The 26,544-nt window shown below is 34.4% G+C and overlaps 1 protein-coding gene across 1 annotated transcript; it reads left to right on the top strand.

The window, feature by feature from the left end:
- The first annotated feature begins 33 nt into the window (after nt 1-33).
- LOC138330349 (sodium/mannose cotransporter SLC5A10-like) lies at nt 34-26,510 on the top strand. Its single transcript, XM_069277914.1, has 15 exons — nt 34-167; nt 5,363-5,434; nt 12,154-12,258; nt 12,752-12,811; nt 13,700-13,804; nt 16,892-16,997; nt 17,631-17,711; nt 18,416-18,660; nt 19,260-19,395; nt 20,011-20,118; nt 21,695-21,845; nt 22,135-22,303; nt 22,911-23,126; nt 23,837-23,939; nt 24,189-26,510. The coding sequence occupies exons 1-15, from the start codon at nt 90-92 to the stop codon at nt 24,401-24,403; spliced, it is 1,950 nt and encodes a 649-aa protein (XP_069134015.1). The 5' UTR covers nt 34-89; the 3' UTR covers nt 24,404-26,510.
- The last annotated feature ends 34 nt before the right edge of the window (nt 26,511-26,544 follow it).

The raw sequence follows: 26,544 nt of genomic DNA on the forward strand, positions 1-26,544 counted from the left end.
AATGAAATTCAACATGCTTCACATACAAGTTATCCTGTCTACTGCCCACATACGGGATATCACATCGCTGGAATTGTTGATCAGGAGGGATGGCTGGACTGACAAATGTCGTGGACATTGTTATCTTAGTGACATATTTTGTGCTGCTTATCTTAGTGGTGATATGGGTAAGTTTAAGTATAATTTCGTATTTCTTTTATTCAAAGGATTATGTAAAAGTTTGTTATGGTGTGTTTCTATTGTAGTATTAATCACACTGTACTGCTTGCATAACTTCTTTTTTATCGATTAACCTAACATTTGCTTTGTTTACTATAACGTGACTGGCAATAAACAATGAAGATATAATAGGGCTGTTTATCCGGTATTCGATTATTTGATTGCATAAATTACAAGTACGTTAGACGCCTAGACTATATTCGTGTTGCTTTTTTCTAAACTCCTTGCCCATTTAATACTACGGCATGTATCACTGAAGCATATTGCTAAGGCACTCCATGAACATCACACCTGTTGCCCTATTCCTATTATACTGAGCGCTAAGTATGGATAGAGAATCCTACTGTACTATACTGAGAGAGTGCATTGCGACCTGTCTTCCAGGTTTGTAGAAGAAAAGATGAGGCCATAAATTTAATCATGGCTTACGATCATGCTTTAGGGACAGCAGGTACAATTCTAACGCAATTATCTTTTCTCTTATTCCTTACTATCTTTCTTCTACCTAACGTCTTCCTTGGCACCGGCTCACGTTTGACCAGGATTTGAGCGCTCACCCCTGTGAGAAAGTTTATTTGTTCTGTCTCCCAGGTCGAGACATCGTAGTTCATAAAAAGTGGTAGTTTATTGCCTATTGATCAGTATACAGCGGATGGCACAACTGGTTTGCTAATAGTCAGTATAATGTAAGCAGATAAGGGATGTGTTTATGCGATGTCTTCGGCAGTAACTTTCAGTGATAAAGCACAACAGATACAACATGGATAAACCGCAGCCTCACAAAACACAAAGACATCGCCACACCACAACATAATATACATACGTATGGAGGCCGTCCTTGAAATAAACTTATAGTACAGTATAACTTGTCTAAACCGGATGTCAACGGGACCAGTCTATTTGTTCATACAGGTGTCCGGTTTATAGAGGATATAACCTTTTCACAATATTGTCACATGAAAATCATCAGAAGAGAAAGTTTTATTACAGCACAAAACATTTATTCTCACATATATGTACATGGTAGAAAATCAGTGAAATGACAACGATCAAAGTCACGTAGCCTGTAAATGACACTTATTTTTTTTAAATAGTCATCTTTTTTGAGTTTGTTTGGATTGCTCCTCAACTAAGATTTGTTCAGTCAATGTCCTTAACCTTACTATGGGTTTTAGATATCGCTCATCGGTATGAGCAGCAAATGCAAATAATGTCTGTAGGTAACCATATACTTCCCGGTAAGTCATCTTCGAACCATCACCATGCTAATTTCACCTTCATCGTCGTCATCCTCATCCTCGTCCTCATCAGCATTTTTGTCCTCAAGAAAGTTTTGTACGAGATCACTTTCCCACCCACCACTAAATGTTTCCTCTGTTTCAATATCATCACCAATTACTCACAGATCATTAATGCTAACACGATCATTGTTCACAAGCTGAGCCAGGGGTATGTCATCATCAGGGTCATATTCATCCGGGCCTTCCGTAAGGTGGTCCGCTACGGGGAATCCAGCCTGCAGACATTAAACACTTCCGTATTGTTAAAATTTCTATCTCGATCCACGACTCGTTAATCCAGTGGATACATTCAAGAACATTGATGGACTTAGCCATTTCGGAAGCCTTTTCACACTTGTCCACTTTGACAAGTAGATGTCGCATGAGCCGTTTTCTATATCGGGCCTTAAACGCACGGATAATGCCTAAGTCCAGCGGCTGCAGTTTTGATGTCGTACACGCCGGAAAAAAAAACTGAAATTTTACGTTGCTTACTTGTGTGAATGTGAAGTAGCATTGTCAAGAAAAACCACAATATTCCTGCTTTCTTTTTTCATTTGATTATTGACATCCATGATCCAAGATTTAGAAATGTCTCTGGTCATCCAGGATTTTTTGTTGAAAGCCCATTGTACAGGAAGCATAGAATTTTTTGTATTTTTGAAACAGCGTGGGTTTTCGGATTTACCGATTACGAGAGGTTTCAGTTTTTCTCCGGTTTCGCTACAAGCTAACATTACAGTTAACCGTCCTTTGCTAGTTTGCCTTTGCCACCCTTACATGATTCTCCTTTTTTGGCAAACGTTTTTTCAGGGAGTGCACGAAAGAATAAACCAGTTTCGTCACAGTTGAAGATATATTTTGGTTCATATCCACACACAATTTCAGGGAGTCGCTTTTTGTACGTATTCACCACATCGTCATCGACATCAGCACTTTCACCAGATATTTTGAAAAATCAAATGTTGTTTCGTTCTTTAAAACTATCAAGCCATCCATTGGAAGCTTTGAATTCTGTTAATCCCAATTCATTAGCAAGTTGTAAAGCCTTTTCCTGAATGATTGGTCCGCTAAGTGGCAGATTTTTAGCACGTGCCTGTTCAAACCACTTTAACACAAGTGTGTTTAAATCACTAAACGTTGAACCACTGTTGTATCGTTTCCGTTTGTCGGATATGCTATCACCAAATTGTTTTTTCATTTCATCCTTTTTTCTTTAAAATGTCCGACACGGTTGATACTCCTATGCCAAAAATATTGGCTAATTCCCTTTTGTGTAGGTTTTGGAAATGTCTCCGATCGTTTAATCAAATCCATCTTTTTTTTCTAAGTTCAATTCTTTTCGCGATCTCTTCGTAGAAGGCGTATAACATAATTCCAGCATACGTTTTCTTGTGCCATTTCTCTCGGTGTGCTACATTCAAATGAACTCTCAGAAGTTATGTGTATGTTTTATTATTAGAGTTTGCTGTGAAAAGTATTCACAAATACAATGTACAATATGCAACAAAACCGTCGAATGAAAAGTGAAAAGTTGTCACTATCTAGCCCTTAGTATACCCGTACAGGTAAATTTCTCTTAGGCGCCTCATCATCAGACGGTAGGGCGAGGCGTGAATCGACAGTGTTTGTTTTGATTGTCACATGTTGTGAAAACATTGTTGTCGGTTTGCCCAAGTTAATTTTACAAAGAAAGGTATAGTAACATTACTTAGACAGTTCCGGTTTTCAGAGTAGACAGGTTCCGGATTATGCAGGTTTTGGGTACTATAGTTTATTAAGAACTTTGCCGGGACCAAACAAATTAATCGGTATAGACCAGGGTCCGGTTTAGACAAGTTATACTGTATAACAAACTCAGGATTGTTCTCGTACTCAGAATGACGAACATATATGTAAAACTCTTCAAATAATTTAAACAGGTACATTTAGATGTTTTACAATAATCTAAATCAATAGTCCTTGCTTCCAGCCCAATAATCACGCGAATGCCATTTTATATCCCCAGGTTGTGACTGATAAAAAATGTTTAAAAGACAATCCATCTTATAATCATTAATTCTTTACTTTGCTTAAAGGGATCCGAAGATTTCTTGTTGTCATTTTGTAAAATATGTTGCACCAAACAGGACTAGGTTCATTGATCAATTCAATACATTGTTACATTGTATTTCATTTATAGAAGTTGATGTACATTTCATCACGTAATAAGCCTTGGGTTAGGTACGTAAACACATTAAAATGAAGTTTAGTGAAGCTTTTGATATAAATATTTATTTTCCTACGATACATGTATCTGCTGCATATATAAGATCCTAGGTTAACAAGCTTCGTGACATGAATCGTTTGTTTCACTCATTTTTGATGGGTCATGCACGGTTGGCATATTTTTCATGTTATTCACGTTAGATTGTGAATTTGACCTAAATATTTATCATGAGTATAATCCAAAACCTTAAACCTAGCCGTAAGCGAAAAACCAAAATTTCGTCGATACCTGTACCATAATTGTAACGGAGCTTATAAGGGTGTAGGGGATTTTTATGTACATTAAGAAAGAGTACTTTTGTTTCAATCCGACACGTTTTTGTTTGCCAAAATCACATTAATAATAAGGGATGAAACAATAATTTCGCGTGAGGAAATTGAAATTGGGATTAGGATGTACGGGAACGATGTACATTACGAATATATAAATTTCATTTGGTTTCACATTCTTTATCGGGAGTATTGCATTTTGAAGCAATGCTATCTTGAAGAATTGGTCGTATTTGCTGGGGATCTATTTTTCCAAAATCAAAAAGTAAATTAAAAATAGAATTAATATTGCCATTTTACTAGTAAACGGCAATGATTTGATTCAGTCAAATATTAATATTTTTATATTTCTTTTTCAATCTTTCAATTGAAGCAGACGGTCGTGTACTGCTCCTGCGACTATTCCTTAATATTTTGATATTTTTCGTTCGTAAGTGGCACTGTAATTTTTTTACTTTGTATGTTTATTATCATAGTCAACATCCTTTTTATAATATACCTTCGTGGCTTTATATAATACATACTTCGATGAATCCTGAATCCCATCCTTCGTTGGACGTGTTTGCATTGCCGTAGATATCTATGACGTTAACATAAATACTTAAGTTTGTGCCAGATGTTGACCCATTTTAGTAGCCTTGCAATTTAAAGCGAATAGATAAAAAAGTCACGGACAGATAATATGCATTTATTGACCTGGCGGCAGGGAGCATGATGATTTTTTTACCCAAAGCATGTAATATATGTGCTGCCGCCAGTAAGCAAATCGTCATGTCTTCCCGCTTCTAGGGAAATCAATTGTTGATTATACCGAAAAAATACAAAGTTGTTCTCGCGCCACAATACAAGGCTAACGTTAGCTAGAATTGATGATATTTACTCAAAACACTGTTGAGCAAACGTTACAGTTTGACTTGTCGTATCTTTCAGTAAAACTTGACTTCCTTTAGCATCGTATAAACATTGCGCCGTGTGTAATTGAGTTATTTCTGTCTTTTATCATATGAATATTACCTATTTACACGGTCAAAGGCAAACGAGAGCATTGTCTTCCATACACCATCCACACATGACATGGACGACAACTCTCCCTAAACGTACGAGGGGCTCCGCATGTTTTTACATGACGTTCCGAAACAATGTTTTGTCACCCTCAGTCTTTCGACCAATCAGTGATTGTGATTCATCTGTGAGTTATTATAAAATGATTTGTTTTATCTTTGTATTTGTGCAGATTACTATTGAAGCGTTTTATGGGTGTAAAGATAAGTTTTCCTTTGCATTTTTATCTAACATATAACAAGTGTACCATTTCTCTGTTAAAGTCCACATACAAAAGAGAAAGACGCACGATCAAGGGTTACTTCTTGGCCGGAACATCGATGACATGGCTACCGGTAAGTTGTTTTTTTTTATTTTGTTTGAACACAGTTAATGACGCATTTTTCTATATGAGTGTGCTGTGTGTCTAAATATTTATGTTTTGTTAGCTGCGGTTTATTCGTGTGGTGCCTCTTGTAATAACGGTAGTCATGACCTCTTCAGATCATCATATGTTTGTCCATTAATAATTCCTTTTAATTCATCTAAGTTATACTGCCATCCAAAAAGTGTGTCACCCGTGCAATTTAACAAATATAAAGCACAAAAAGATGTAACCATTTTAAATACAGGCGTAAATATTTGATTTATCAACTTATTTATCCTCTCTAACTCATTAAATGCTTCAGAGGTTAATTGTCAGCAAATTTTAACATATGTAACAGAACTTTTGGAGAACAGTGCATTTAGGGGAAAGGGAACAGAGGTTTTGGCCTTGACCCCATGATAAATATATGTCCATATCACAGGTGATTATCTTATTAATCAATTAAATGCATATAAAGAATATCGGACTACCAGAACAGGTGATACAATAGTAATTAAATGTAGATTTCTTTTTTAATATAGTAAGTTCATTATATATATTTATATATATAATCCGTGTCATGTTTCGCCGAAATCCACTGAACTTCAATTTGATTAAAACTTAATAAGTTCGTTTTTAGGTCACCTGGGACGAAATCTCTTTATCTTTAATATGTAATCAAAATGTATATGATAATATTAGAATATGCAAAAGGAATTTGTTTTTGAATTTATTAATTCTATATCATTGGTTAGATTTCAAAGGTAGGATGCAAAATCCGTCCACACTTTGGTAGTTGGTTTTGTAATGTGGCGAGAGGATCCCTTGTGCCCACATTTTGAACATATCGTTTATTCTAACTACTGACAGAGACTTCATTCTTTCTTTTATTTCAATTTAAAATGGCATTTACTAATTAACTTGACGACCAATTGGTTTTTCTGGCAAAACAAAAAAAAAAGTTTTATATTTATGTGAACAAAATTTCTTTGTGTGTTGTAAAATATATTTGTGAGTAATTTTTTATATATATTTGTGTGTGAAAAAATGGTTTGTGTGTAAAAACTATATTTGTGTTTAATGTTGCTTTATGATTGGGTATGAAAATCTCACATAGATATATATTTTACACACAAATACATATTTTACACACACAAAGAAATTATTGGACAAAAATTGTATTTTTACATATAATTATTAAAAAAAAATTCACAAACATTCATTGTTTTTACACACAAATTAAACATATTGAACATATATAACGATATATTACAAAACAATTGTTTTCTGTACACATTTTATTTTACTTATTGAATTTTGCAACGTTCGGTACGCCATATGCATAGTAGAATTAATGTGAGAAATTATCAGTCCCGTTGAAGTCTCGTTTCAACATAGATCAAAGAAGTTATGAGATTTTCATATAATTTATCAGTATCTAGCAAGTTGCCAGATGCAAATTTTGTCAAAAAATTACATTTCTATTTTTAGTAGATTTTTTATACAGGGATTTTAAGAAATAGCCCATTTAGCGGCCATTTTGAAATTGTGTCTTTTTTCGCTTCAAGTAGAGCCACAGTTTTTCCATTTTTTACTGAAATTGTTTTTACTAAAATCATCACTGCACCAGCATTTTTAGCTGTATTTAGATAATTTTTGCTGCAAATCGTTACTAGGTTCGTAGTTATTAAAATATTGGGCATTAATATGTGAAACGATACACTTTTGTGAGTTTATTTTTACATTTAATGGTAATTTGGGCACTTTTATTTTTTACTCTACTGAAAAATAACAAAAATTCAAATTAGGCAAAAAAGTAAGCACACGGACCCCCAATTTTTCTTCCTGATTTAGAAAGAAATACCGTTTCCCTATTGATATGCAAAATAATAACAAAAGTTTAATACCAGAACTTTTCCTATAAAGGGTTAAATTTGGCAAAAATGGCTGAAAATGGTGCATTTTGTAGCTCAAAATTAAGGGGTAGGGGTAACATATGTGGTTATTCTGAGAAAAAATATTAGTCTAATTGATCAAAACTGGTATATTTTTAAAGAAGACTACTAGAAAATGAATTCTACAAACATTTATTCATATCAAACATCTCATTAGGAAATTATGGCTTTAATCGCTATCTCATATGGTCAAAAGGCAAAATTCCCATAAAATCCATCATTTTGTCAACTAGGTGTCTTCGAGTAACAAAAGCTCAAAAACGAGCACACGGACATATGTTTTTTCTTCCATTTTCTTTTATGGTACGAAATCCTTTTTCCAAAAATCTATATGAGAAAAAAAGTTTAATACAAGAAAATTTTGACTTCTCAGAGGTGTACACCCTTAAACTGAATGCAAACGAGTGTTAATGGTATTAACTCTGCGTCTGACTGTAATATAGTTTGTTTATCCAATGTACCATTTAAAACCCAGTTAAAGACAATCTTACATTAGTTTGTAACTGGGTGATTCCTTCTGATATTTTATATTTATTTTGGTTGTATTAATTTGTAATCGCGTCTATGAAAAAGAATGTCCGTCCGGTTTTTGTCTATGACTTCATAACCCCTAAAGATATTGAGAATAATACTTATAATTCAATTCAGATAACTCATTCAGGTACTCATTAGGCATACATCTTCGTGATTTTACTTAATTTTACATTAAAACAAATGAGGTTGAGGTGCATTGATATCTTATCCAATAATTCAGTTTGGTCAATGACTGTGTCGCTTTTAAAAGTCCCCGCGAAACCGTTCGGTATGTATGACGTCATAATACTTGACGTAGCATTCTTTCGGTCTATTGAAAAATAACCTCAAAGATCTACCCAATAGAAATTAGTGCAACATATGAAATTAAATCATTTACTAATATATGATAAATAACGGCTGTTACTATATTTTTCATCAATCCTAACATTAAAGAATATTGTTTTGATTTTCATCAATTCTATTTCATCTGGCCCTGCAGGTAGGGCGTAAGAATTGTACCTGATGCCCCTATTGCATGATCGTAAAAGGCAACTAAATTTAGGATCTTATCTTTTCTTTCTTTGGTTGAGCCGCTCGTCCCTGTGAGGAAGGCTCTGGGTTCTGTCCCCTGGCCGAGACACACCAAAGTCTGTAAAAGTGGTAGTTTCTGCTCCTGCTTAGCGCTCAGCATAACGGGAGCGGGACGACTGGTTTGCCCGTTGTCAGTATAATGTGACCGGGTGGGGTGTGTTGCTTGGTGTCTTCGACGGCATGTGTCAGTGATATAGCACTATAAAAAGGGCAATAGTTCCACTATACAAGAAGACATAACACGAATATACCGCAGTCTCCCAAAACATGCACCTCGCATAACATACACGCAACACACCGCTTACATGGGAGGCCGTCCTTACATGACCATAGCTGTTAATAGGACGTTAATTAATCAAACAAACAAACAAACAAATCTATTTCATCGATTCAAAATTTTTAAAATGTCTATATTTTTTAATACTGTATTAATTATTATAGCATTGAATGTTAATTGAAAATTAAAAATAAGTCAATCATGTCATTATTTCTGGAATAAAGGATAAAATGTAACTACATATCTGTCTCCGCTACCGATCAATGATGGACTTTGAAAAATTAGAATAGTAAAGTATTCTTTAATCCAAACTTCCAAAGGACTTGCTTTGGAATTCATATATTCTATTGATACGAGATTTGAAAATGTCTATCTTTTTTATATGACACTATATTAATTATAGATAAAATTGAATGTTAATTAGAAAATAAAAATAGGTTAATAATGCTACGGATCAATAGTGGACTTTGAAAATTAAGTGTATTTTGAGAAAAAATCTCAACAGCAAGTCAATCGAATATTATAGAAGCAATTTAATGTTTGATTCTGTTAGATATGCGTTTATATCTTTCAATTTGAATTTTTTTATATTCTTGTAGGAAGAACATTTAAATGAGGTCCGAGGATTGAAATGTTCAATACATATATGGTTTATTGATAGTTTATATACATGTTATCATAGGATTATAGGCTCTGATTCTGATATTAGAGTCAACATTTTGTCATAAACAAATACAGAGAGCATTATAAGGTATATATGTACAATGAAGAAAACGGCGATTTGGATTTACTGACCAAAACGTCTGTCAATCTATTACATATAGTTTTTCTTCATCCTATTCTACGTCTATTTCAAAGTGGATCTAGAGCACCTGTTAATTTGTGCAAGAGATCTACGAATCATGGAACTAGGCCTAACACGACAAACTCGTTTCAACTACATACCTCTTTCTAGTCCTGCTATTGCACATATTTTATAATAAACAAGCTGAAATTTATCCGCTTTATACAATGTTTTTTATGATTAAACTTGTTTCAATGATGTCTAAACCTAACGTTACTGCTAATGCATCAATATATAGATGAGGGTATGCATCATGTCTATGGACGTTGAAGACTTAACCAAGGGACAATACTCTAGATTGATTTCATTTACACGAACAGATTTTCTTTGGTAAAAATTAACATTGATTCCATCACAAAGGAGTCCCCAATGCTGCAACGTTTACTGTCCGAGGTCAGAATCACTCAGTTCAGCCTGCTTATATCTCGCATTCAGCATTCTATAATATGAAGGCAATACTATTTTTAGATCTCTCACTCGAAAAATACTCTTTTTTATTTCGATTGAGCTCATTTGTTAAGTATTTATCTGTGGCATTTACACACTGTGTTCTTATGAAAATACAATCTAAATTGATATTTATTTTTCAGCCCTGAACACACAGAAACGCTATTTTTAACGAAAATTTTCCATCGCATATGCTTTTCGTTTTAAGATATATTTTTAAAAAAAACCAACAAAATAAAGACATAAGAAAGACACCCTTTTCCTGCTTGAAATCTCAGTTCTTCATTGATATATGCCATAACAACACTGCTATATTTTATTTTTCACTTTCCGAGTGGTTTATTAACGAATAACTTTGGCACATTTAACGCCATTTTCGGCGCTTTGTAACAAACGTTTTTTTCAACGGAAACCTAGCGCAGACTTATCCATCCTAGCAAAACAAATTGTGAAATGTATATGACCATAAAAAAGAGGTATCACTGATTCTGATGATATAAATATATCATTTCGACGAGGAATATAAAGGCTAATTTGGTGCTTCGAACTTGGTTTATGACTTTATCAAAGTTATATCGGTACAAGTGTACCGATGAGAACGTGAATGTACATATGTTACTATTATTCATTAATCCGAATTTTAAAGATAATTGTTTAATATTCGTCAATTCTATCGATACGAGATTTTAAAATGTCTATCTTTTTATGACACTATATCAATTATTAATAGTATTGAATGTTAATTAAAATTTAAAGATAAGTTAATCATGTAATAATTTTGGAATAAAGGATAAAATGTGGCCATCGGTATCCGGTAACGGCATACTTTAAAATATTGTGTATTTTTTTTAATATTCGGTAGTTTATGTATGTATTTAAATGAAGTAGATATGATATATAAATATAACGGCTGTTACTTATTATTATTCATCAATCCTAACATTAAAGAAAATTGTTTTCATATTCGTTAATTCTATCTCAACGATACAAGATTATAAAATGTCTATCTTTTTTATGATACAATATTAATTATAAAGAGCTTGGGATATGGATTAAAAAATAAAGATAAGTAAACCATGTGATTATTTTTGGAAGATGTAGGTTGGTGATTACTATTTATCTGCTTTTGCTACGGATTAATAGTGGACTTTGAAAATTATGTTTATTTTGCGAAAATTTAATCTAACATTATAGAAGAAATTGAACTGTTTGTCCCAACATATGGATACAAAACATGAAATAATATTTGAGCCTCATCCACTTATAAACTGAGCACATATCTTACAGTGTACACACATATTACATACACGTATTTCTCACACAACATGATTGATATCCAGTATTTTCGCCAGTGTAATATTTTTGAGAAATCGGGGCCAGGAGTGATTCCCATTGACTGGAAATTCATTGTGACGTCATGTCAGAAACAATAAAATGACGTAAGGAAAAATGATGTAACATCAAGATTTCGCCAATGCTCACAACAAAAGAAAAAAAACTTATTTGGCTGTTTTATAAAATCTTATATGAAATGAACACTCATTAAAAATCCTATATGTATGAATTCACGTGCTGAAATATTAAAAGTCATTTGGTTTATGAGGTCGGGATACACCTTAGTTGGACACTCACTTTTCCAGTATTTATGTATTTTTTTTAAATGAAGTTAAAATACATGACATTTAGATTTTCGAATTAGTTCCCTTCGTAATGTCGGCGACTATAGTCGACAATCGATATTGACGTTCTTTCTTTGCTTGTGTTAATAACAACTAGAAGTAGTTAAAGATGCTCCACCACTGACAAATGGGATGTTCTCTCTGTCAAAGTCAGGGGCAGAAGGATAAGAATTTTCCCAAACATTATCTATTTTACACCGTCATTACTATTGAAAAGTTTGAGCTTCTAACTTAAAAAAATAAAAACAGTTAATTGCGTCCTGAAATACATGGGAAGCCGTACTTACATGATCCTGGATGTTAATAGGATGTAGATTTTATCACACAAACATTTTTATTTTTATTTTATCGGTTCTACTTTAAATCTGTTTCTGTCCTGATTCTCGTTTTAAAATTCAGATCGGGGCATCGTTATTTTCAAGCAACATCGGTAGCGAGCATTTCATTGGTCTAGCTGGTAGTGGGGCCGCGTCAGGTATTGGCGTAGTATGGTTCGAATGGGGAGTAAGTATTCAGGTGGTTACGACGGGGAGTAAGTATTCAGGTGGTTACGACGGATTATCAACCCTCGAAAGGGATATACATTTGTAACCTTGTGCTGAAAACAGGTCTATATCTGTTTTATTATACATGATGTTTACACCTTCATTGCAATAAATCTTTGCAATTTTTGTTTTTTCAAGAGTAGTTTCCAAATAAGAACTGATACATATACAAAACCTTTTGCGTCATGAAGAATCGATAGGTTTTAGCACTGGACCAAGTGCCCGTTTCAAATCAGAAATCTGAAATCAGAATATGTTTAAGGCTATGTCAAGAAACGATATTAGTACAGTATATAATTGTAATAATTTGTCATTTTTTACATGTTGTTAAGTTAAATCTTACACGCTGAAGGATCTCAAAAAGTCTTTACTTGTTTATAAAATGTATGATATATCATAATTGTTACCATGACATCAATATCTTTTGTATGTCGGTTTTTTGTATTGTATAGGCTGCTGTCTGTCTTTTGTTACTTGGCTGGGTTTTCCTTCCGGTATATCTAAGTTCAGGTGTAAGTATGTATTTGTCGCTTTAATGATGGTCAGGATAGGTGAGTAGAAGTGAACAGCGCAAATTAAAAAAAAACACATTATATTACAGTATGTCGTTAGCATATTTATTCTACCATTTTCGATCATGTGCTATCAGAATCGCCTTTTATATCGTTGCCGTTAATTATACTTTAAACTATATATAATCATTATTAGAGATTATTGAAAGCAATTTTCCTAATAATATCATGACCCGGCTGTAAATTTAATGAAACGAACAAAAACAATCCTAATGTTCGGCCGTATCATTATGCATATGTTCTATGGAAACTGTCAACAGATTTGTCAATCGAAGTGTCGTTTTTTTTCTGAATATGTGTTACTACGTATACTCTAACTGGTATCTGTTGGTTGCCCTTGATCTTAAAATGTTTAAATGAATTACCCAGTTAATTTTTAGAATTGATCCTGAAAAAATATTGCCATTGAAATGTTCTTATTTAATCCTTTCTTCAGCACTATTTATTACAAAAGTCGTTTACAAAAGTTGACAAAGCGATAACATTCATAGAAGTTGGCCTTTTAATTTCAGTATCTATGATTTTGATATGGACTGATGAAACTTTCTAGAAATTAACTTTGGAAATTTCAATTAATTGAAAAGTAATTTTGAATGCTGTGTTTTAGTTCAGTAAGGCGTTTAAAAATACCTGATAAAAAGTTAAGGATCGTGCTTAGGTTCCCCGTATGATAGAGAAATTAAGTTTTCAACATATTTCCCTGACCTTCATCAGAATTTATGTAGCATAGGACGTGAAAACAAAAAAAAAGCATATGTAAGGAAATTCGATTTACAACATATATTAGCACCGAATGTCCTGGTTTATATATTTTCTTTCATATTATAGTTATATACAGTTCCGGAATATCTACAGAAGCGATTTGGCGGGAGTCGTCTACGACTGTATATGAGCTGCTTAGCAACAATCCTTAACATTGTATCTAAGATTTCAGTAAGTTCATTATGGTAAAATGTGTTCATGTCGAGCCTTGGGTTTAATGTAAACGTATATGGTACATATCTTCTTCCTTGCTATATTTATTTATTTATTTATCTGAAATAAACAAGTGTGGTTTCTCTGTCTCATTTCCGTGGTACAGGTATGGCGTCTGTAAACATGTTAGCGGCATTTAGTCAGCCTTTTGACCACGGGGACAGAAATCACTTACAAGTGTCATTATTACGTATATACGTATATGAATTAAGAAGCGTCAACTTTAAGTTAGACGATTTGTTTCCTATTTTTAGTCTCAATCGCCTTTCGTCCGTGTTTCGTCTCATTCGCCTTTCGTCCGTCCTTCCGTCCGTTAACAATTCTTGTTACCGCTGTTTCTCAGAAAGTGATAAAGGGATCTTTTTCAAATTTCATATGTAGGTTTCCCTAGGGCCCTAGTTGTGCATATTGCATTGTGGGACCAATCGATCGGCAAGATGGCCGACCGGCGGCCATCTTGGATTTTGATAATTAAAGTTTTTACCGCTATTTCTCAGAAAGAACTGAAGGAATCTTTCTCGAATTTCATATCTGTCCCCTGGCTGAGACACACCAAAGTCTATAAAAGTGGTAGTTTCTGCTCCTGCTTAGCGCTCAGCATACAGGGAGTGGGACGACTGGTTCGCCCGTTGTCAGTATAATGTGACCGGGTGGGGTGTGTTGCTTGGTGTCTTCGGCGGCATGCTTCAGTGATATAGCACTATAAAAAGGGCAACAGTTCCACTATACAAGAAGACACAACATGAATATACCGCAGTCTCCCAAAACACGCACCTCGCACAACATACACGCAACACACTGCATACATGGTAGGCCGTCCTTACATGACCATAGTTGTTAATAGGACGTTAATTAATCAAACAAACAAACAAACAAATTCTCGAATTTCATATATGGGTTCCACTAGGGCCCTTGTTGTGCATTGTGCATTTTGGGACCAATCGATCAACAAGATGGCTTTTGGATTTTGATAGTTAAAGTTTGTTACCGCTATTTCTAAGAAAGTACTGAAGGGATATTTCTCAAATTTCATATGTAGGTTTGCCTAGGACTTTAGTTGTGCATAATGCATTTTGGGACCGAATGGTGGACATGATGGCCGACCGGCGGCCATCTTGGATTTTGATAGTTAAAGTTTGTTACCGTTCTTTCTCAGAAAGCACTGAAGGGATCTTTCTCAAATTTCATATGTCGGTTTCCCTTAGGGGCCTTGTTGTTTATATTGCATTTTGGGACCGATCGGTCCAGAAATTGGCCGACTTGCGGCCATCTTGGATTTTGACGGTTAAAGTTTGTTACCGATCTTTCTCAGAAAGTACGGAAGAGATATTTCTCAAATTTCACATATAGGTTTCTCTAGGATCCTAGTTGTGCATATTGCATTTTGGGACCGATCGATCAACAAGATGGCCGTCAGACGGCCATCTAAGGATTTTAATAGTTAAAATGTATTACTGATATTTCTCATAAAGAGATCTTTCTCAAATTTCATATGCAGGTTACCCTAGGACCCTTGTTGTGCATATTTTATTTTGGGACTGATCGGTCGACAAGATGGTCGCCAGGCAGCCATCTTTAATTTTGATAGTTAGAATTTGTTATAGGATTTTTATTGTTAAAGTTTGTTACCGCTATTTCTCAAAAATTATTGAAGGAATCTTTCTCAAATTTCATATGTAGGTTCCCCTAGGACGGTAGTTTTGCATATTGCATTTGGGGACTTAACGGTCAACAAGATGGCCACCTGGCAGCCATCTTTGATTTTGATAGTTAGAATTTGTTACCGCTATTTTTCAGAAAGTACTGAAGGGATCTGTCTCAAATTTCATGTATAGGTTCCCCTAGGGCCCTAGTTTTGCATATTGTATTACGTAACAGATCAGTCACCAAGATGCCGACCAGCCACCATTTTGGATTTTGATAGTTATCGCTATTTGTTAGAAAGTACTGAAGAGATATCTCTCAAATTCCATGTGTATGTTCTCCTTGGGCCCTAGTTGTGCATAGTGCCTTTGGGACTGATCGGTCAACAAGATAGCCAACAGGCCGCCATCTTGGATTTCAACGCTGTTTCGCGGAGAGTAATGAAACGATCTGTCTTAAATTCCATATGTAGTATGTTTGAAAAGCAGTGAAAAGATCCATTGTCAGACATAGATCATTCTTCTGGGATCTCTTGTTCTATATATTTCCCATTTCAAAAAAAGACACTTGTACAGTTAATGTTGTGAATGAATTTTTGAAGTATACTGTAGGCAACTACAATTATATGTATATACGACATTAAGTATCCAGTGCTATCACATACATATGTATTTTAAACGCGTTAAGAATTGTATTCCTTGTACACCCATATGCTTTCTATTGTAAGCTGGGCTATTCTCAGTTTGTAAATCTGAATATTGATTCTATCTTACGCAATATGCTAATAACGTCTTAGGTCTTTTAATGTCAGACGATCCTTTACGCCCTCCATCTGTTACCGGAATTTACCCGCTTCGTAAAATTGCTACTTGATAGCAAACGTTAATCTCTTTAGTCAAGTTGCATACTGTATAAAAACTTTATTTCCCGGCTACTAGATTTCGCGATTTCCATTTCAAAACAAGGTCGTTAAGACTAATATTCGCAGATTTTAAAATAGAAATTACTTTCAATATATATGATGTAAATATTAATTTTGCGGAAATAAACTTTCGCGAAATTACTCTGATCGCAAAGTTTGCGGAAGTTAATCGGACGCGAAAGTGGGTCTTAGCACACATGATTTGAATAAGGAGCCATAAGTATGACAGTTGTACAATGAATCTTTTGAGATTTGTACAAATTGTTTTCTTTATTACAAAACATAATCCAGTATGGAGAATAATACGAAAGATGATTTTGAAGTTTTTAGGTTTGCAATGGTTTGCCCAATTAATAGTTTATACTAACTAATACAAAATGCTATTTTTACATCAAATTATCATTTTACACTAATAAATGAAAATCGCATTGATATTCAATTAGAATTTAAAATTATATGCAAAACTGTGTTTTATTTAGGTAGATGTCTATGCCGGCGCACTGTTTGTAAAACTGGCATTGGGATGGAATACCTATATTTCTATCATATTTCTCCTTGGTATAACAGGGGTTTTCACCATAGCAGGTAAGTGTGAAAGGCGGGCTGGTTGGGCTTATTGTCATATCAGCAGATCGGAAGACTTCCCCTGTATGCAAGTAGTGTGTGAATGTCTGTAAGTTTTGGGAGACTGTGATACATTCGTGTTGTTTTATATCACACACCCGCCCGGTCGCATTATACTGACTATGAACAAGGCCATCGTCTTACTTTATGGTGAGGGTTAAGCATGAGTAGAACTACCTGTATTTATGAAGGATAGTATGTCTCGATCAGGGGATATAACAATTTGACGTTCCTCACACTGAGACGAACGCAAGCTCCAGACCAAAAATGAGGCGTTATCAGGGTACACTAATGAATATGTTGAACGTCCTACGCGTATTAACAGCTAGAATCACTGAAGCATGCTGGCAGTGGTATCCGACAGACCACCCTGATCTGTCATATTTTACTGGTAAGAGGAATTAATTTACAAGTGAAAACCACTCGCTAAATAAAAAACACAGATACAAACAACATAAAAGTAATTAAGATAAGTTTGGTTTACTAATTAATATAATTGTTTACGAAGTCATAAATTAAAGCTATCTAAATGTCGTTGTTGTTTGTTGTTGTTTTGTCCTGCTCGTATTTATTGTATTATTTGTATGATGACAGGTGGACTGGCAGCAGTCATCTTTACCGACACCCTTCAAACATTTATAATGCTAACCGGATCTCTGGCGCTCTCTATACTAGGTATATATAGAGATAATAATCATGTTGGAACCATTTTTGTTTTTGTTTTGTATGTTTGCTGTCTCGTTCTTGAGAGAGTAGACCTAAATACTCAATGCCTACTGTCATTGACTTTTGTCATTTTTTTTAATCGACAAACGTGTAAACAGCTTAAAATGAGATCATATTCTGCTGTTTCATCAGAACGAAATCAGTCGTAATATACTGTATAGGGGTTTAATTTCGTGGGTGGTTTTGTTTCTCTATATTCGCGTTTTTTTACTAGAATCCGCGAATTTTAAAAACCGCCAAAATATTCAGAAACCGTTGAAGTACCTTAATAATAGGAATCGGTGACACACAATTAAGGTAAATGTATAGATAACTGCGAAATACTGTCCCAGAAAATTTAAATAGCAACACAATCTATCATGGTTCAGTTTAATTATCTCTTAAAGACGGATCCCCGTCTATCTTATGTGCTTATGTATTTGTTATGATTACTGAGTTGTAAATACAAAAGCAAGGAACTCGAAGCTAGAAAAAATATATTTAAAAAAGATCAACCGGCTTATACTTCGAGTTACATTTTAAAATAAAAAAGGCAAAACTTATACAAAAGAAATACAGTATAATGACAATCATGTGTGTGTGTGTGTGTAGGAAATAAAAAGGGAGCGGTAATACGGTAAACCATATTTAAAATTTCTGTCAAATTTTTACAGCGTTTATTAAAGTAGGAGGACTTCAGGGTCTGATGTACAAGTACTTTGAGGCGATTCCAGACAGTTACAGGACAGACAATGACACGGGGCACCTAGTCTTTGAAAACAATACTTACTCTCACTGCGGACTTCCACGTGCTGACGCCTTCAACCTTATCCGTGACCCAGTGAACTCTGACCTACCCTGGCCAGGTGTATTATTTAGATCGACGTTAGTATCGGCACTGTACTGGTGTGGCGATCAGGTAAGGCGATCTATATGCATGCATGCTTTGATTGTGTTTGTCCACTACAATTTTTTTTATATATCAATGACCTTATGTGAGGTTACAACACCAAACAATTACAAGATTTCCTGCATAATCTATGTAACAGTGCAGATTCATTTCGTTGTTTTGCCGTCTGGCGCAGTGATAGTCAACTAATGCGCGGTAATTCGGACGACAACGAGAAATAAAAGACGACTCGTGTTATGAAAAGAAGCATTCAATTAATTGGCGTTGCAATCTAAACCAAATTTAGATTTCATATATAAATATAAATTAACATGGATTGGAAGGTTCTTTTCGATATTCTGTTACGTGGTTTAATCACAGTGATGATCAACTACTTAGTGTTAATGATGACAACACTTAAACTAAAAACATGATTTGTTTTCAAATTGTTCAGAAAGTTATTATAAGTGCAGTATGAATGGAAAGCCATTAAACTTTTTTAAACTGTACAAAAATTATCAAACTGGTTTTACATTCACATTTAAAAAAGGAAAAACTGAATCGATTTATGTATACATGTTCAACTTCTAAAAAGCGATTCTCTCAAACATAGTGATTTTGTCTTCTAGATAATCGTTCAACGGGTTCTTGCTGCCAAGAATATTTCACATGCCCGAGGCGCGACAATTTTTGCTGGGTTTTTGAAGCTTCTACCTTTATTTTTAATCATCTTTCCAGGCATGATAAGTAGAGTTCTCTATCCAGGTAAGTTGTACATGTCACATTATATTGTCAAGCCCATCAAATACATGTACATTGTGGTAGAATTTAACATTTGTACTCGATTAACATTGTTCCATAGGTTGCGATATTACATTTAATGTCTAGAAGTATGGTTCATTGAACAATTCTGTATTTTCTAACTTGGGTTTACTAGCATGACGCTCAAGCAATTAAGTTTAAGAGAACTTCTTTCTAGCCAAGAGATATATTGCGGCAAGTATTAACCAAAGTCACATATTCCCCTCCACGTAAGAACTCGTCATCAAATTTACACGAGGGGAAATAATTCCATTGCATATCATTCTCGATTCTCTACATGGGTGATAATGTAGCATTGTATATGATTTTCTATAAACATAATTACTGCTTCCGACGAGTTCTCTTTAACGAAGAGGAATTGAGTAAAAGTATTTCAAATAAATTTATAAATGTTGCTAAAGGGGGATAACCCCAACATGATTTAGACACAACTCAATATTATATTACGTATAGGTTTGGATTTTAACGACACAAAAAAGAAATTGTGGCCAAATTATTATAAAGATAGAAGTACATTTTCAAGTAATCAACGCCATGTTTATCTTATATAATCCATAGAATCATTGGTCTGCCAAAATGCAGAAATGTGTACAAAGGTTTGCGGCAATCCCGCCGGATGTTCCAATTTGGCTTATCCGAAACTCATTCTCAACCTTGCTCCTACAGGTAGGTTCATAAGTTTTACAGCATCAACTGTTAGCGGAGTGAGTATCTAAAATACCGTAGAGCTTGCTATTTTTGTGGGTGAAATTCGTCACAATTTCATATAAACACAAGAGTGTGGAATTCTAGCGGTCTTTAATTTCGAATCTGTAAATACATTTGTCCCGATGATGTGTGTGGTTTGATAATCTAGGACGGCGAGGTGAAGAAACTTTCTCTGAATTCGATGTGACACGTTTTATGACAGGTATTTATGTAGGAGAATGGCACGCTTTTATTTTGTTTTGTTGTCTTGTATATTCCACTTTCATATGTGAAAAATCCATTCGCTCGTAAGCTCGTTTGTTTGTTTGATTAATTAAATTACTATTCCTAACTTATAATAAACGGTGCATGTATACGCATACGGATATGTAGGTATTGGAAGGGAAGCGACCATTATTCTTAAACATTTCATATTTTCTATTATCGTGTTTTTGAATATTGAGTTTAATGTAAACTTATATTATCGTAATATGCATACTAGAAGTACTAAAATACTATTTAGTGTGTCAATAAACATATCATAAGCTCAGGAAGGCTACCAGCTCAATCGAATACGCACGATCGTTGCGTGACTGCCGTGTACATTGTACCTGTGTCACAATGTGTTATATGTGTTACTTGGGTAATAGGTCAGATTATACGGTTAACGTTATAGTTTGTTTTATTGTACAACGATTGATTACTATTATGAGATCAGAAGAGGAGAGAATTATAATGTGTTATATAAGATATGAATAAAATAGACGCAAAATAGAAATATGAAATATTATAAGATAATAGTCGCTCCCCTTCCGATAGTACATATGCGGTTGCGTATACGTACACCGCTTATTGTAAGTATCCCTATTTACAGTCAGTGCCATATAAGGACGGCCTCCCATGTATGCGATGTGTTTTGGAAGACTGCGGTATATTCGTGTTTGGTCTTCTTGTATACTGGAACTCTAGTTCTTTTTATAGTGCTATAGCACTGAAGCATACCGCCGATGACACCAACAACACACCCCACCCGGTCACATTATGCTGACAACAGGCGAACCAGTCGTCCTACTATCTGTCTGCTGAGCGCTTAGCAGGAGTAGAAACTACCACTTTTATAGCAAACTGTCAAAAGTACGGACTGTGCAGTACAGAAACGGAAATAAGGCGTACATTATTTCGGAAGATGAGCAAAGTTAATATAAAACATATATATAGTCGCTTAATTGATTAGTAGAATAAACTGCCCTTGGTAGGTCACATACTTCCGTTTTATTCAATTATGTATACTATAACAAGCGTTGTTATATTATAATGTTGCTGAATAGGGTCCGATGCTCGGTATCTCCAGTGGCATGTTTAAGTGAAATAAAGCTACAGAATTGACAAGAGTTCCGATATTACGATGAAGCAAAAAACAAATATACCGTAGTCCTCCAAATCATACTGTACACCAAACAATGAACATCGGTTATTAGCAAAACTGTCCTTATATGACCATTGCTGTTGATATGACGCTAAACCCTAACCTATAATTGTAATTATATTTGACTAGGTATGCGCGGTGTAATGATGTCCGTAATGATCTCGGCCCTTATGAGTTCTCTAACATCAGTATTTAATAGCTCAGCAGTTATATTTTCATTGGACATATGGAAAAAGGTCAGACCACAAGCTTCCGAGAGGGAACTGCTTATCGTTGGGAAGTGAGTACAAGATATTAAACATCCGAAAACAATATGTTTTTGTTCCGTTATATGGGATTTCCATTTTGCTTCAAGAGTGCGTATTATTATTTAATCCGCTCTGCGTTTTACGGCTTTACGCTAATTCCTTTCCTTAAATTGTTTCCTTTTGTTGAATATACAATATAAGACATTGATTTTACTTTTTTCACAAGATCACGTTCATCGATTGGCACACTTGAATTACACTTAACTTGAGACAAATGTCTGTTGATATATAGAAACATTATACGTTTTCTATAATTTGTAGAATCTATGTTGTGATATTAATTGGTGTAAGCATTGCCTGGATACCAGTAATGGAGACAGCACAGCAAGGACAGCTATTTATATACATACAGGCTATCAACGGATACCTCGTTCCACCATTTTGTGCCGTATTTCTGCTGGCTGTATTTGTACCAAGAATAAATGAAAAGGTAACGCAGCCTAAATTATAACACAAACGTAATTCTTACATGTCACTCATTACTTTGATGAATCGGTTGATTATTTTAACATTAAAATATCTGAAAACATCATAAAATCACATAAAATTTCTTTAACTTCAAGTTAAAGGTAAATGTGCATACCTTAGTAGAAACGGCTTTTATGAAATATAACTATCAAATGAATTGGATAATATTGCATGGTCCTAAAATTTTAAGATTACCGTTAATACTACACTTATCTCAACTTGCTTACCAATGCTAAATAGATTAATGAAATTATAATTTCCATAACACGGATCGTCTTATGTGACTATTATTATACCAAGCTACGAAACAGCCTAATGCATTTACATTGTTGACATAGATTTACATAAGGAAGCTTGCATTCGTTTATTATAGTGCATTCGTCTTTGGCCAAACATAAAAATACATGTATACTGACGTTAAAATTATCATTAAAAACTTTAACTTTGGTTCAGAATCGCAGTGAAGCTCTTAAGTGTTTTGAGTTCAATGTCGTATTTTAATTATGTGTTATCCCATCCATAGAAAATGTTTCCAAACACCAAAATTATTTTTCCACATTCATTGACAGGGCGCCTTTTGGGGATTGATGATCGGCCTGGTCATAGGCGTAATCAAGATAATCCTAGATTTTGTGTACACGTCACCAAGATGTGGGGAGGTTGACACAAGACCCCGTATCATCTCTGACGTTCACCACACATACTTTGCTGCGATGTTATTGTTTGAAACAGCAATAGTAACTACTATCATTAGTTTGTGTACGGAGCGACCTTCTGATCAACAGGTAAATAATATTGAACGTAATTTAGAATGCAAACGTACAAGGCTATGATACGATTATGATCTATCAGAGTTACTTCCCTTCGTAACCGGCATTACATAAATTGACGGAGTGAAACGAAGGGAAGTAAATGATAGAGCAGACTGATTGTACAAAAGTTACGATTTATTTTCAAAAACTACAGGAAAAGCGATGGACATTAAATCTACACCATGTGGTTTCCCGGCATACATGTATACCTTCCCATGAGTAAATTATTTCAGTAGTTAAAATAGTAACATGCTTACCAGTCCGTGTTTACCATTCGGGCTTCTTTTAGATCATTAACCGAATACCATACATGAAAACGACTTCATTCATCTGTACTGTGAAACGCTTAACTGAGTTTACAGTTAACTCATAAATACTTATTGTCGTAATATTTACAAGAATTTAGAAATTAAATTTTGTTTGAATAGTGGAAGTCATGAACTTCATTTCTCAATGATAAGTGATGAGACTGTGTATTAGTTAGCTATTGTGTTTGCTTATATGCAACATGCCAAGAAGCTGTTTAAATTTTACGACAAAGCAGAAAATATACCGAGAAAAAGGTAAAGAGGATGTTTTTTTAAACATGGAAAAATGGAAATAACAAAATTAATTGTCATCCGGTTATAAACCAGACTGGACTGAAAATGAGACTACTTGTTTGAACTACTTTGTTGTTTCAGGTTCAAGGGTTAACGTTCTGGACATCTAAATTGCGCTTTTCGAATGAGAAATCTACGGAATCAACCCATGCTATGGTTTTAATTGATAATGGTGTAAAACACGGTAATTGAGCAGAACTTAAACTTTTGAATCCTGTACTTTATTAAGACTATGTATGATACATTTATAGTGTCTTTGTATAGCGGTATCACAATTAGATTAAATTTCATATGGTTATGACTTTGTTTTCTTTCTGTACATGAATTCGTATTTATGCCGAAAATTATAACTCCTGAATATGAAAATGACATAACATATCTAAGCAGATTTGAAAGAAATGTAATAAGCATGTGACATTTTCTCTTTTTACAGATATAAGAGAAAAGCAGCATGCCGAATTACAAATTGTAGAGCAAAAGAAAATAACGAGGACGGCCGAAGCAATAACTGGGGACATCTTTAGCTGTGAAGAGACCGAGTCAAAGATACGAACCCTGTATATCAACAAAAGAACTAACTTATTTTTAAATATTTGTGCAGTTGTTCTAATACTGACTTATGTTATTCTATTGATCATTTTTCATTGATTAAGAGTATAACTGCCTTTTTTATGTATTATGTTTACATGTCTTATGAATAGTTCAAATTTCTAATGGTCTTATTTCTTATTGGCACGCTTTCAGGGGCTTGCAGCATAAATAGTGTCCTCTTAAAGGAAAACTCATATTATTGTTTATTTGTTTGCTCATTTTCTAATGATTCACGTTCTGTTTTATGTATAATGTATCAATACCCGAACTCATACTATACCTTATAAGCAGAAAGTAATCTGATGAAGTGTTTTTCGTACTTGGTTTCATGTTTTCTAGTTTGAAAAGATAGAGGAATTCGAATGAAGCCGACAATTTTTAAAATTTTCATTCTTGTTGTAATATTGTTTGAAAGTTTAGAAAGAAAGGCGAATTTGCATTAAGCCGGCACGTTAATTAATCAAACATACAAACAAACCATTAAGCCGGCAACTTTCAATTCGTTAGAAATTTATAGTCGTTTCGTGATTCGATTAGTTGACCGGTTTATAGAATATGTATAATGATCTGTTAACAACTACGTGGAAATGTGGACTTATTTAAGAACAGCATTCATTGCATGCAATGCTATATGTTTGGATGTCTGTGTGTTTAGGGAGATAGTTGTACATTCGTGTCAACTATGGTGAGTCGAGATCGCGTCGTGATTTCATTCAGTTTGAGAAGAATTGTGGAAACATAGACAAGGCTAGACAGTGTCTTTTGTGAGACAATTTATATTATCAAAAATAGTCTTTAAAAGCTTAATTAGCAAACATGAATAACAAAAGCTATATACCTTCACAATCAAAGGGTTACCAGTTAGACGAAGCAATACTTACCTTTATAAGATCTACAACACTCGACAGTTTTGTAAGCGAAGTATTTCTTTGAGAGGCTCTTTTTAGATTGTTTATTGATGCAAATGATCATTGGATTACTGGCGGGCACCTTGTAGTTATTCAATTGCAGAAATAGTAACACACACACACACACACACACACACACACACACACACGCACACACACACACACACCCTCACACACAAAACGAAGAAAAAACTACACGTCAAAGATTCACGTCAAAATCTGTAATGCTAGTATAGAAAACGTTGATAATTGTCATTCATTTGGCAATGCCAGATTAGGCCGGTATATGTGGGGAATATATCACCTGCTGTCATAAAACCATCGATATCCGGGTATACTTCAATATCAAGTCAAACAGTGCTATATATACATGTGACAAGGTGTGTTTATTACGTTTGATGTTTTAAACGTCATAGTATGGAGTCAAATTTTGATTTATTTGTGTTTTCTATATCTAATTGGCTTTTAAAAATGCGGTGTCATATCACAGATAAAATGCTTTATCAACATGCTATGGAATAAAAGTCATTTTCGTTGCGACCTATTGTAGTTACTACATGTGATCGGTACTATTCGGCAACTTCCGTGGATGTGCATCAACCAATTGCAACACTCTTCACTTCTCGGTAGTTTCCGTACTAAGTATGGCGGAATCTATTTTAATCCAGATTTTATGACACCAAAATTTGAGATCTTGTGTATATCACTTTATAAATTTCAAGATAATATAAAGCGAAGGTATTTGCAAACATTAATTTAATCTAGCCTCCGCTTGTATAGTGTTAATCTCAAATGACCATCCCCTACGATTTAGTATAGTGACCTACTTGCGTCTTGCACAACATTAAGTAGGCATCTGTTATCATAGGTAGGCAAATAACTGACTATACCAACAAAGTTGTATGTCACATATAGGGGAGACCATAATGAAATGACAATTGTGATTTTTAAAACTTTGCCAAGACCCAAATTACCACATGACGTTCCTTCGGTACCAAGATACATGTTGTTGTATAGCACATGCCAAATCTTTAAGACGAAAAACCTTATCATGCAGTTCTAAAATTATATCTGGATAAATATAAAACGAAATATTTCTCTCTTATCAGTTAAATGCAGCTTAGCTCTCTTTAAAGAAAAACAAGAGGCCCAAGAGGCCTTGACGGTCACCTGAGTGCTGATACAGAAAGAGCATTGCAAAGTTGGTTCGAATCTGTGAAAAGTATTTACGAATTAGAATAAACTTTAAAGTTGAACCTTCGTATTAGAATTTTCATTTTTTGTTTTTGA

The sequence above is a fragment of the Argopecten irradians genome, chromosome 8, assembly GCF_041381155.1.
Source record: "Argopecten irradians isolate NY chromosome 8, Ai_NY, whole genome shotgun sequence".
NCBI lineage: Eukaryota > Metazoa > Mollusca > Bivalvia > Pectinida > Pectinidae > Argopecten > Argopecten irradians.